The sequence below is a fragment of the Rosa rugosa genome, chromosome 2 (genome assembly GCF_958449725.1).
Source record: "Rosa rugosa chromosome 2, drRosRugo1.1, whole genome shotgun sequence".
NCBI classification, from domain to species: domain Eukaryota; kingdom Viridiplantae; phylum Streptophyta; class Magnoliopsida; order Rosales; family Rosaceae; genus Rosa; species Rosa rugosa.
In genome coordinates, this window is record NC_084821.1 from 19203716 (window position 1) to 19218353 (window position 14638).

The 14638-nt window shown below is 40.5% G+C and overlaps 1 protein-coding gene across 1 annotated transcript; it reads left to right on the forward strand.

Moving 5' to 3' along the window:
• The first annotated feature begins 12932 nt into the window (after positions 1-12932).
• On the forward strand, positions 12933-13552 carry LOC133734301 (protein transport protein Sec61 subunit beta). Its single transcript, XM_062161920.1, has one exon. The coding sequence runs from the start codon at positions 12989-12991 to the stop codon at positions 13319-13321; it is 333 nt and encodes a 110-aa protein (XP_062017904.1). The 5' UTR covers positions 12933-12988; the 3' UTR covers positions 13322-13552.
• Positions 13553-14638: the final 1086 nt, after the last annotated feature.

Below are 14638 nucleotides of genomic sequence, written 5' to 3' on the forward strand. Positions count from 1 at the left end.
TAGGTGTGTAAATAAGCCGAGCCGGAGCGAATACCAAGGTGATCATGTTCGGCTTATTTGTTTTTTATCGAGCTTGAGCCGGGCTAAACCTTGAATTTTTTTGACCATGCTCAAGCTCGGCTCGGCTTGAATATTTTTCTTAAACCCGAGCTAGGCTCAATTTATTGGACGAGCTCGAGCTTGAATAGGGGCGTCTTGGCTCATTTGACTTTAATTTTTTTTTAAAAAAAAAAAGGAAGAAAGAAAATTTAAAATAATAATCCAAATATGATGTCTAACCATCACACAAATCCCTTTTGACTTTATTGTAATATATTTTACTTAAATGCTCAGATTCTCTTCCAATTGAAAATGAAGATAATAAAAAGAATTAAATATTTGAGATTAGAAAAATTATATTTTGTAAAAGTAAAATTGAGATTGGAATTGGTCTACTCATTTCATTTCATAGTTCATTTATATAGGGAGAGAATTACAACGGAAATATCAATTACAATGATGACATTAAATGATGATTGATCCGTAATTGTGCTGATTGATGGTAATCGCTGATTCCTTCATTCCCTCTCCGTCAGTCGCTTTGACGAAGACACATAATATGTTTTTCCTTTAACACTCCCCCTTGTGCCAAGTCAAAGACGAAATGGTGCATGAGTTGTTGCCTCACTAAAAACCTTGCCAAGTAACAATAAAAACCCTGTGGGACAAAAAATACACCTTGGTCGAAGGAAAAGAGCACAACACACCTTTTACATTTGAGGATGACATGTGTGTGTTAGACTCCCCTTGACGTCTATACCTCCCCCTGATCCTTACATTAGTCAAGGGAGCTTGGAAAGTCTTTGCATTCTTATGTTTTTCACATGTTTCTCAAATGTGGCCTTAGCCAATGATTTGGTGAACAAATCTGCCACACTCTCCTCATACCTTACTTGATTCACTTGAATCTTGAGGAGGACCTGTTGTTGCTGATTGTAGAAAAACTTTGGCGATAAGTGTTTTCTGTTATCACCCTTGATATAACCTAGCTTCATCTGTTCGATGCAAGCTGCATTATCTTCATAAATGCAAGTAGGCTCTTCAGTGGTAGAACTCAAACCACTAGTCCCTCGAATATGTGTAATGATAGCTCTTAACCATATACACTCACGAACCACCTCATGTAGAGCAATGATCTCTGAGTGGTTCGAGGAGGTAGCTACAAGGGTTTGCTTGGTTGATCTCCAAGATATCGTCGTGTTCCCAATGGTAAATACATAACCAGTTTGGGAACGACCTTTATGTGGGTCAGAGAGGTACCCAGCATCAGCAAAACCAACCAAAACGTCATTTGGCATTTCAGTGTAGTGAGTGGCGCTTTCGCCATCAACATTTCCTTTAGGGATTGCAGTTCCATCTGCGGCTCTTCTTGTCTCTCTGTAGGAAAAGAACAGTCCCAAGTCAATGGTTCCTTTTAGGTATCAGAAAATGTTTTTGATACCATTCCAGTGACGCTGCGTTGGCGCTGAGCTAAATCTAGCTAACAAGTTCACTGAGAACGCAATGTCTGGTCGAGTACATTAGGCTAAGTACAATAATGCGCCTATTGCACTTAGATAGGGAATTTCAGCTCCCAACACCTTTTCGTCATCTTCCTTTGGACGAAATGGATCTTTCCTTGTATCCAAACTTCGACCGATCATGGGAGTGCTAGCAGGATGCGCTTTGTCTATGTTAAATCGCCTGACTTTTGGACATACACAGACTGATGGATTAGTATTCCACAAACTCAGTGTTCTAGTTCAAGGCCTAAACAGAATCGAGTTTTCCCAAGATCCTTCATCTCAAATTCGGATTTCAAGTAGCTCGCGGTTTCTCTTATTTCATCAAGAGTACCTATTATGTTTATATCATCAACATATACAGCTACAATTGCAAATCCGGAACTTGTTTTCTTTATGAATACGCAGGGGCATAATTCATCGTTCTTATATCCCTTCCCAATCAAGTAGTCACTTAGACGGGTATACCACATCCGCTCGGATTGTTTCAATCCGTAAAGTGAGCGTTTCAACCTAATTGCAAACGCACTCCGTGGTTTAGAGTCATTTGACTTGGGTAATGTATGGCCATCAGGCACTTTCATATATATCTCTGAATCTAGATCCCCATAGAGATATGCAGTAACCACATCCATGAGCTGCATTTCTAGTCATTTGGAAACTACTAAGCTAACTAAGTAGCGGAACGTTATAACATCCATTACGAGAGAGTATGGCTCCTCGTAGTCAATTCCAGGGCGTTGTGAGAAACCTTGCGCCACAAGGCGAGCCTTGTACCTCAGGACTTCATTCTTCTCATCACGCTTTCTGACAAAGACCCATTTATGTCCTACAGGCTTTACACTTGGTGGGGTTAGCACTACATGACTGTTAATGCTTTGATCCGTGGGGATCTATTTAACGATAAGTAAAAGAGAGAGAGAGAGTTGACACGAGATGTATAGTGGTTCGCCTCCGCATGAGCGGGAGACTACGTCCACTTGAATGTTGTACTAGTGTGTCGAGCCTTGCGGCCCAACGAGATTACAAAGTATGTAATGGGATGTCCTAATTGTGGGAGGGGGGGCATTCCTCTTATAGATGAAGGAATGCCCTTCCTATACTTATTCTTCGATGTGGGATAAGTTTTCACATAATTCTAGTATAGAAAGCTTAGAAGCATGTAGAAAGCTATTTTGTGGTGACATCTTGGCAAGGGCGGGAAGGTGGCTTCCCGGTGGCGGATTTGTGACTTCCGGATACCGCCGCGTAGCCTGAACATAGGGCTACATGATGCATGTCTCGGTTGGGCCTTGCCATGCCTTGTGGATGTCCCAAAGTGGGTGTTACTTATGCTTGGTGATGTAGTAAATACTACCAAATACCTGTCTCTTTGTCAGAGAATCTAATTCTGCCTAGATTGCTTCTTTCCATTTAGGTCAATCTGCTCTTTGTTGACATTCTGCAACAGAGCGTGGTTCAATATCATCGTGCTCTATGATTTCTTGAGCAACAGTGTTTGCAAATACATCATCAATGTATATGGAAGATCTTTCTATCAACTCATACGCACTCTCATAATCCTTTGAGATTTCTTTGTTCTCTGGAATCATTTCAAACATCGGAGCGTCCTCCAGTATTGATTCATGGACATAACTGTAATAAGAGACAATCTCATGAGAGGGATTCTCTACATTGATGATTAATGGATCAGTTTGTGCCTTACTCCCCCTCTTCTTCCTTGGGTGAGTGTCAATCGAACCAAGTGGCCTCCCCCACTTCCTTTGGGGAGCCATGGCCTCAACCACACCTCCAATAAGTGTGGTTGCAGTGCCTCTATCTGCGGCACCGTGCCCCTTGTTGGGGACTTCTAACCTTGCAGGCACATTTGCAGCTGGTATATGTGATCTCGTCACTTTTGCGATATCAGTAAACGCATCAGGCATCAAATCTGCTACGTTTTGAAGATCGATTATTCTTTTCACTTCACTTTTCACTTTGTGAAGTGCGGGGATCAAAATGAGACAGAGTGGGGACAAACCACGACGATTCCTGGTATATGTGCCTATTGCGCCCCTGCAGTATATGTGCCTATTGCACAGTATATGTGCCTACCGCTAGATTTGCGGATTGTCACTTTGATGAGACAGTCTTCCCATCATTAGGGGGAGATAGGAAAAAAGATTTTCCAAGGAAACGACATGAATTGTCATGGTTTATCCCCACTCTGTCTCATTTTGATCGTCGCACTTCACAATGTGAAAGTGAAGTGAAAAGAATAATCGATCTTCAAAACTTAGTAGATTCGATGCCTGATGTGTTTACTGATATTGCAAAAGTGATGAGATCACATATACCAGCTGTAAATGTGCTTGCAAGGTTAGAAGTCCCCAACAAGGAGCACCGAGCCGTAGATAGAGGCACTGTAACCACACTTAGTGGAGGTGTGGTTGAGGCCGTGGCTCCCCAAAGGAAGTGGGGGAGGCCACTTGGTTCGACTGAAACTCACCCAAGGAAGAAGAGGGCGAGTAAGGCACAAACCGATCCATTAATCATCAATGTAGAGAATCCCTCTCATGAGATTGTCTCTGATTATAGTTATGTCCATGAATCAATACTGGAGGACGCTCCGATGTGAAATTATTCCAGAGAACAAAGAAATCTCAAAGGATTATGAGAGTGCGTATGAGTTGATAGAAAGATCTTCCATATACATTGATGATGTATTTGCAAACAATGTTGCTCAAGAAATCATAGAGCACGATGATATTGAACCACGCTCTGTTGCAGAATGTCAACAAAGAGCAAATTTACCTAAATGGAAAGAAGCAATCTAGGCATAATTAGATTCTCTGGCCAAGAGACAGGTATTTGGTCTGGTAGTGCTAACCCCACCAAGTGTATACCCTGTAGGACATAAATGGGTCTTTGTCAGAAAGCGTAATGAGAAGAATGAAGTCCTGAGGTACAACCGTACAAGGCTCGCCTTGTAGCGCAAGGTTTCTCATAATACCCTGGAATTGACTACGAGGAGACATACTCTCCTGTACTGGATGTTATAACGTTCCGCTACTTAGTTAGCTTGGTAGTTTCCGAAGGATTGGAAATGCAGCTCATGGATGTGGTTACTGCATATCTCTATGGGGATCTTGATTCAGAGATATATATGAAAGTGCATGATGGCCTTACATTACCCAAGTCAAGTGACTCTAAACCACGAAGTGCGTTTGCAATTAGGTTGAAACGCTCACTTTACGGATTGAAACAATCCGGGCAGATGTGGTATACCCGTCTAAGTGACTACTTGATTGGGAAGGGATATAAGAACGATGAATTATTCCCCTGCGTATTCATAAAGAAAACAAGTTCCGGATTTGCAATTGTAGCTGTATATGTCGATGATATGAATATAATAGGTACTCTTGATGAAATAAGAGAAACCGCGAGCTACTTGAAATCTGAATTTGAGATGAAGGATCTTGGAAAAACTCGATTCTGTCTAGGCCTTGAACTAGAACACTGAGTTTGTGGAATACTAATCCACTAGTCTGCGTATGTCCAAAAGATGCTTAGGCAATTTAACATGGACAAAGCGCATCCTGCTAGCACTCCCATGATCGGTCAAAGTTTGGATGCAAGGAAAGATCCATTTCGTCCAAAGGAAGATGAAGAAGAGGTGTTGGGAGCTGAAATTCCCTATCTAAGTGCAATAGGTGCATTATTGTACTTAGCCCAGTGCACTCGACCAGACATTGCATTCTCAGTGAACTTGTTAGCTAGATTTAGCTTAGCACCAACACATCATCACTATAATGGTATCAAGAACATTTTCCGATACCTAAAAGGAACCATTGACTTGGGACTGTTCTTTCCCTACAGAGAGACAAGAGGGACCGCAGATGGAACTACAATCCCTAAAGGAAATGTTGATGGCGAAAGCGCCACCCACTAGACTGAAACCCCAAATAATGTTTTGGTTGGTTTTTTTGATGCTAGGTACCTCTGTGACCCACATAAAGGTCGTTCCCAAACTGGTTATGTATTTACCATTGGCAACACAGCCATATCTTGGAGATCAACCAAGAAAACCCTTGTGGCTACCTCCTCGAACCACTCTGAGATCACTGCTCTACATGAGGCGGTTCGTGAATGTATATGGTTAAGGGCTATCATTACACATATTCGAGGGATTAGTGGTTTGAGTTCTACCACTGAAGAGCCTGCTTGCATTTATGAAGATAATGCAGGTTGCATCGAACAGATGAAGCTAGGTTATATCAAGGGTGATAATACAAAACACATATCGCCAAAGTTTTTCTACAATTAGCAACAACAGGCTCTCCTCAAGATTCAAGTGAATCAAGTAAGGTCTGAGGAGAATGTGGCAGATTTGTTTACCAAATCATTGCCTAAGGCCGTATTTTAGAAACATGTGAAAAACATAGGAATGAGAAGACTTTCCAAGCTCCCTTAACTGATGTAAGGATCAGAGGGAGGTGTAGACTTCAGGGGGGGGGGGGGGGGTCTAACACACATGTCATCATCAAGTGTAATAGGTGCGTTGTGCTCTTTTCCTTCGACCAAGGTGTATTTTTTCCACAGTGTTTTTATTGTTACTTGGCAAGGTTTTTAGTGAGGCAACAATTCATGCACCATTTCATCTTTGACTTGGCACAAGGGGGAGTGTTAAAGGAAAAACATGTTATGTGACTTCGTCAAAGTAACTGACGAAGAGGGAATTAGGAAATTAGCGGTTATAGCTCAATCATCCATTATTGTCATTATTGTAATTGCTATTACCATTGTAATCCTCACCCTATATAAAGGGACTATCTAATGAAATGAGTAGATGAATTTCCCCATTTTACTTTTATAATTTTTTATCTGTAATCACTCATTATATGCTTAACTTTTTTCCTATATATTCAATCAATACCACTAAGTTTAGCTTCTAGTTTTCATTGCAACTACTATGCATGGCAATGAATTGTGATTACTTTTTAATTTCATTTTAATAATTTGCCTGTGCAAACTTAATGCAATCACATCACCCACACTGGAATTACATGGACAAAGACATGACATCAGTAAACCAAAATGTTAGTCAAATAGCCATCCTCAAGTATAAGGGGTACAAGTAATAGTATATGGATTTAAGAAAGGTTGTCGAAACCATAAGGATTGGATTTCTTTCACTAGCTAAGATGTGAACCTAAGAAGAGTTAGAATATGCAAATGTACAATCACAAACCTAAATTCACAAGGGAATCTAGACTCATGGTAAGTATGTGCAAGATAGAGTAGTGATTTAATTTTGGTTTTTGAAGATAGTTTTGAATTGAAAACAACTAAATGCTCAAATGTAAACTGAATTACTTTAAACTAAATTAATGATCTAATCGATGAAAGTTAGGATTTGAATTGTGTATCACTAACCTCCCTTGCAAGTATTGATGCATTTCATTATGAATGATTCCAAATTAATTAATCAATTTCTCTCCCTGCATCCCTCTCGGGTATGACAAGGGACATGCTCATTTTGTGATATCAAGCAACCTCTCTCAAGTGTAATACTTAACTACTTAAGTCATGCATTCCAATCTGGTTAGGTATCTATTGCATTACCTTAAGTGCATAAAGTTTGGAGACGAAGAAATCATGCAAACCAACCAAGCTTATCTCTACGTGATTGTAATTCACAACCCCTACATGCACACCTAGTGTGCTTTCATGTTTTAACATTCAAAGGTTACCAAACTCTAAACATTATATCATGACATGGCAGATACACATACTCAAAGTGGTAAAGTCTAAGCATATGCATTCAACTCTTGAACTAGCATGTATGCATGTTAATTAAAGTTGCATCACATCATATTATAGTATCAATCTATACAAGATTTTCTAGGGCTTTCAAATCTAACCCCAACAAAAACTACTCACTCAAAATCATACAAATTGACATCAAATCTATAATATACATCAAGGTAAAGTAAAGAATAAACTAGTTGAAGCTTGACAAATTGATGGCTGACTCCTCCTAGTTCTTTGATGTCTCCTCGGACCCTCCTTAATGGTGGAATGAATGGATTATGAACTTGTTGATGGTGATGATGAATGGAATGGTGATGAAAATATGATGCTCCTTTGGCTAATTTTGAGTGGTAGTGATGGACTTTATGGTGGTGGTAATAGAATTTTTGGTGGTGAAAGATGGTAGTTATGATGGAGGAGATAGAGTAGTAAGGGGAGTATGGGTTTGGATTTTGAGAGGTGGAGATGGAGGTTGTGTGGCGGAGATGGAGAGAGAAAAGAGATGTAATGGGATGGTATGGGTCATGGTTTTGCTTGTAGGGAGATGAGATCCTTAAATAGAGAAAAAGAGTGGTGTGAAAATGGAAGAAGAGGCAAAAGTGATCCAAAACTTCTAGGAGATAGAACTTTTAGTAGGAATATAGAGTCGTTACTTCTCTTTGGAAGTTGACTTCTTAATATGAGAGGAAATTAAAAAGACTGGAGAAAGAAAAAGACTGAAACAATGAAACTGCTTTCAATTGCTTCCTTTCTTCATTCATCTTCTCTGGTTTATATACAAACATAATCTCCTAAAATAGAAATTAAAAATATAGTAATCAGTTTTAAACCATTAACAATCAATGGTTTATAAAATCTCTTAACTAATTATAGTTAAGTTTAATTATAACTACATCCGTAGTTATAACTTAATTGATTATGGTTAATCTGCTGTTTAACCATAATGGTATAATTGTTAAGCTTAATTATAAACTTAAACAAATACAGTATACAAAATCCTCCTGGATCAAAAAGGGAGCAGCTAGCTTCTTATAAGAAGCTAAAAGGTAGAGTGTGATAATGGTAATAGATCCTAAAACTAAGGGGAAAAGGTATGGGAGTGATGGTGTTGATTAGGGTAGGTAATGATAGGGAAAATATGGTAATTACACAAAAACCATGGTAGATTTTAGGTGATGATGATGGTGGACTTTTGGGTAATATGGAGAGTTGAGATGGTGTGGAAAAGAGGGAAAATGGATGGAGTTGATTTTGAACCAAAAGGTTTGGGATTTAGTTGTGATAGAATGATGATGAATGGATGTAATGGAATAGGTACAAAGTTACTCCTCCTCCTTGCTTCTCCATGAATATGGCTGGAAAATACATGACACCAGCATGAGTGGTGGTGGGCCGCCATTTGTATTGGTTCGCTGGAATTTGGAATTTTATTTTTTCCTCCACATTTGACCGTCATTCTTCCTAGCTCTAATTCTCCACTTCAAAGCCCAAAATGGATGTTTCCTTCACTCTTGCAATATTCCTAGATAAATAAGAAAATGAATTAGTGAAAGCTAAAATAAACTCAAAAATAAGTTAAATTCGATATTTAGGGAAATGCACATATATGTAAGTTATGATCTAACACAAAGCTATGCATCTTCACTTTAAAGATGAGAGACTAACAAGTCAATTGATTCAACGAGGTCAAGATTGAGCAACTGATCAAATCAAATTGACCAAAAGTAGTATCAACTTGGAAAGGTGACCACAACAGTGAATGTTGGGCTATCTCAATTTCTCCTGATTACATAAGGGCATCTCCAACCTGGGTCCTAAAAGCCATTAGTGGGATTGGGCTCTCAAACCAAACATCTTCAACAGGTGAATAATTGGACCCATTTTGGAACTGGTGGCAAAAGACGTCTCAAAATGAGATTGGTTTGGAGAACGAAACCCAAATTGAGACTGTAGGGTAGGACTGCAGCTGGGTCCCTCTCCAGCAAATTGGCTGAAAAGTGGAAAAGGAAATAATTATATATGATATAATAATTTTTATTCTAGTTAAATAATTATCTAAAATGATTAAAATAAATATAGGTTTAATGGATTGGAGATGGAAAATTTGAATGAATAGTAATGAAACTTGAGGTCTCAAAATTTGAAATGAAAATGAGCTTTGGGTCCTTGGGTTGGAGATGCCCTAAGAACATACTAGTACTGAATTACAAGGCCTTTAGCCAGGGCCGGTCCTGATATTTTGGAGGTCTGAGATGAATAATTAAAATGTGGCCTCACATAAAAAAATTATATAATCGAACAAATTATATATATATAAATTATACCCCTACATTAATAGTAATTTTAAAAAAAGGGTGTTTAATTCTAAAATAATTTTTCTGTTAGAAGTTGAAAAAATAAAAAAAGAACAAAATATATTTAACTACAAAAGAAACCAATGAAAAACAAAGGGCAAATACCTTAGTATTCAATTCCAAAATATTCTTTCCATAGAAGTTGGAATTGTTCCTTCCAAAAAACGTTTTATTACAAAGAAACTAATTGAGAAAGAACAAAAAAAAAAGACAAAAAAAAGAGGCCATTGTGTTTCGAACCTTGGTGCTGCAAACAACAGCAGAAGTATGTTGCCGCTGCACTAGCACGGCTACATAGGGGTATATGGGGAAAGAACTATATATAATTATACAACATATATATGTAAAATTAAAAAAAAAAATTGGCGGAGGCCCGCCGGAGAGTGGTGGCCTGAGGCTACAGCCTGCGGCTGCCTCAGGCAACAGCCCTCAGGGCCGGCCTTGCCTTTAGCCAGCAAGAAACTAGATCCAATTAACAATGGACCAGCTACCCAAATCCAGACACCCGTTGGAATCCAAGATGACAACTTTGACTTGAAATAACATGGACTTATTTAAGATTGAACAACATATCCAAAAACTAGAAACAAATAAACAAACCAATAGATAATACCAAAAGACTAACATCCAACTTCTTCGAGTCTTTGGTTCATCTCACTGCCAACCCATGCCCAGTGGACTAATAGAGCACACCACCGCAACCACACCAACGCCATCTCACCACCATTTAGAGACCAATCGACAAGTCCTATGATCGACCCAATCACCACTTCGAGCAAGTGCCCCCACCCGCCCTTCATCAAAGCTAGCTAGAGAAGGTTTGGCATCAAACTTCCCACTTTATGACCTCGGCCTGATCATACTGTTTGAACCCAAAATGGTTAAGCTCATCTCCATTAGTGCTTAAGTGCTTAACCCATCATGATCCTAATAAGTGCTCCATAATCCTAATAAGTGCTCCATAATCCCATTAAGTGCTCCATCATGATTTGTTTAAGGCCAACCACTATGGCTTGGTAGCCTATATATAGAGGCTACAAAGAAGTAAGACAACACACAACTCATCAACTAATCTCTACAACTACTCAAATCTTCCCAGAGCAACCCATCTCCTTCTCTTACCGGTGACCACACTCCAGTCCCAGAATCCTCATGAGCCAACTGTCAGTGCCACCAAACCCTCTGTCAACGTGCTTCGGTCCTAGTCTCCTCGGGAGCCGACTGTAGTACCGCGACCACAACGGTTACGGAACCAGCCAAGCAAGGGTAACGCCCTCGCAAACCAGCCAAGCTAAAGTCACGCTTTAGCAAGTTCTCCCCACTTCCCAGTGATTTTCGCTCTGCTCGATCTACGACGTCGAGTATCGATTGTGTGATTTTGAAGAAGCTTAGCAAAAGTCCTCACCACGAGGCACAAAGAATCCCGCGACGAGGTTGGTGCTCTCCTCGTCCACAATCGCTCGAAAGAAGTCAGGTTAATGGACACCCCAGACGACCGCACCCGAACGGTGCTGGCACGCCCGCGCAGAAAAGAGACTGTTGACCAGCTGCAACAAAACTGGAGCCAAACACATACAACCGCCAACCACCTCTTTCCTAGCTTATCAATATGTCGTATCTTCATTTGTAGTTATCACTACACTAAATCGAAACGACCAAACACCGATCTAGCCACATCAACTTGAAATTGACACAACCACTGTTGTGCAATCCACCACCTCAGCCAAGTAACCATACCCAATAGAAGCCACGAACTTGCCTTCTCAAATTGAGCACTATATGAAACGCACCACCACCATCCCATCACTGCCATTGCACCACTAACAATACGTACGGTCGTATGCTGCCCTCAACCCATGAACTTGACGCATAAGAAGATTACTCATTTGGAAGTAGAAAACCAAACTTATTGCCAATATATTTTTTCCTTAACATGTCAACTCATTAACTTTGATCCTCGTTCATGATTCCCCTACCATAGTTCATGTGCCTTTTTTTTTTGGGATCGCCAAACAGAATTTTATTTCACCAAAATGCACTAATTCCAACGGGTAACTATAAGGCTATGTTTGTTTCACCGGACTGTCATACCTCGCTTTAATTTCTATAAGAGTCCTGGACTCCTCAAGCCTGGATTATGCTATGTTATTCCCTAACCCATGTTTGGTCAGTTAGGACTAAAACTAGAGCCAACACCATCGACCTGAAGACCCGCGAAGCTCCAAACGGCAGCCGATTGGAACTCTGCCATCAGGCCACCTCCGGCAGGCGCACCAGCTGGGTTTGATCCATCTCGTCGTCGCCGACGTTTCTCTTTCCTCGGCTGGTCTGGTTGCTGGTTGTGGAGAGAGAATCGGACCTCGAAAATCTTGGGTTCTCCTGCAGTTTCTGTACAAATTCCGGAGGCTCCGACAATGTTTTAAGGTGCATAAGGTATGAAAGTTGATCTGCTCTTTGTGTTCTACATGCTAGTATACATGGTTTTTGAATTTGATAAAATTTTGGAAGATTTGATTTCTGGGTATTCGGCCACCGTCGCTACAACCTTCTGTGGCAGTGATTCTGGGTTCAATTGGGGATAGAAAATGAGGTGTGCAGCAAACGTCTTGTGGTGGTCCAAAACGACGACGTTGGGGACCTCGGCAGAGACCTCCTGGAAAAACCCAGGTGGGCCGACGAAGTCGAGGAGGTAGAGGTCGCCGATGTCAGAAAGAGGGAGGCTTTGGGTCGTGATGGGGCTGTAGAAGGCGTTAGGGAAGAACAAGGGTTCGATGGACTTGGTTGAGAAATAGAGGTGCGCCGCCAGAGCAGCAAACGTGCCGTCCGGGCAAGGATAGTGTTTAATCTCAGAATTGGTGAAAGTTGCTGAGAAGGAGAGCAGAATGAGAATTTTCAGTAGAAGGTGAGAAGGAGAGCTTCCATAATCCCATGGTTTTTGGGGGGTTTATGGTAGAAGGTGTTTATGAGAATTTGGGACTCTAGAGTCTCATTTAAAACAGTCCTTGCTGTTGCCAAACATGAGATTAGTGTAACACAAGCTGATAATGATGTCCAATCCGATCCAATCCCATGAAACAAATTAATATCACTGAAATTTTGTGACTTAACGGAAGGTATAATAAAACCGTAACAACTAACCAGACATTTCTTTTCTTTCTTAAAAATAAAAAAATAAAAAAATCCATATTTATTATATAAAGGAAAACTAACATTCATTTTATTTCCACATTAATCACAGTTCTACACTTCGCTCTCTCTCTCTCTCTCTATCTCTCTCTCTCTCACTCCCTATTCGGAACAATGGCTCGAGGCTCATCTCAGTCCCAAGCGACGTCGTCTTCCACGACCTCACGCCCCGGCGTCATGGCTCCTCGTGGTTCAGCTGCCGCCACAGCTGGAATGCGCCGCCGTCGTCTCGGCGGAGGCGGCAACTCCAGCTCCGGAAGCATCGGCGGCGGCGGAGGCGGCTCTGGTGCCGGAAACAACATGCTCAGGTTCTACACCGACGACGCTCCTGGCTTGAAGATCTCCCCCACCGTCGTTCTCGTCATGAGCCTCTGCTTCATCGGCTTCGTCACTGCCCTCCACGTCTTCGGCAAGCTCTACCTCCACCGATCTACCGGCGGAGCTTAAATTCCGGATCCTAACACGGATCGTTCTAGATCCGGAGCTATTTGGAGGCGCGGAGCAATCGGTAATTTCAATGCTACGGTCCTTTTTTTTTTTTTTTTTTTTGCTTTTGCTCTGTAGATTTGCGCAGGGTTGACGTTTTTAGGGTTTCACTGTTGTTTAATGTTGGATTCGTTTGATCTTACTTTGAATGAAGACGAGTGACTTGATACACCCTTATGAATTTTGCTTTGATCTTCTTTTTGTCAATATTCATAATTCGTTTTAGCTCGTGAAAGATCCGATCGGATTTGTTTTAAGATCATGAGTAATGACTAAAGGATCAACGTGGTTGGGTCAATTGACCTACTTATCATTAATTGATCCTAGAGGTCGGATTACTCATTGAATTGCATGATAGAGATGGAAGTTTATACTAAATGGATTTGGAATGGAGTATAGTTATCAAAAGTGAGTAGCTTTTGGCTAATCAGGCAAGTGAATCCAGAAAAAGGAATAAAGCCTTGGAAAAGATGTTTAGTCTGCCTTCTCTGAAATATTCCTGTTTTTGTACTTTTTGTTCCTTGTAAGTCATAAATCTGTTCAGTGCAGATATATCTCTTTTGTCGACAAAAGGTCTCTGTAATATTAGTATTCTAACTGCATATGGGAAATAACATTTGAGTTGTTTGAGCATCGGTCGTGGAACTTTTTGTTGTACATTTCGTTCGTGGTAGTTCTTACCTTATCGTATAAGCAAGATAAAACAATTTTTTTTCATCTTACTGTTACGAATGACCAGTTATCTGCTATATCACCTGTTCAGAACATAAGTTAGTAATACCTTTTCCTATGATGTATTATCAGATAATCATGTCCTTGATCTGTTTGTAAGAGTGTTCATAAAGTGCCACTTGGCTTGTAGGTTCTTCAAATCTTTTAACTGCACCTTGCTCATGAGGTTTTCATTGATAAATAGTAGGAAATTACAAATTCTATTGGAGAGGATGCAGGACCATAAGTCTTAGAAATGCAGCTGAGTTTAGATACAGAGTTTTCTATATGGGAGAACTAACAGCAGCTTAGTTGGTAGATTCAGCAATGATGGGCGAGCACAGGAAAAATGGGATTGAGTCTGTCTAGTGTCTACAGAATTGGTCATTGCCTTGAGTATGAGTTGACTGCCTTGAGCCTTATGTTTCATCTTAGAGTTTAGTTCTGAAAATGAGTAACAGTAGTTCTCTGAACTCTGGAAATTCGGTTGGGTTTGGGATCTCTGGCATGACTGTTAGTGGGATAAGTCTGACAGATTGTAGAGAATAGAAAGATTATTGTGAAGCA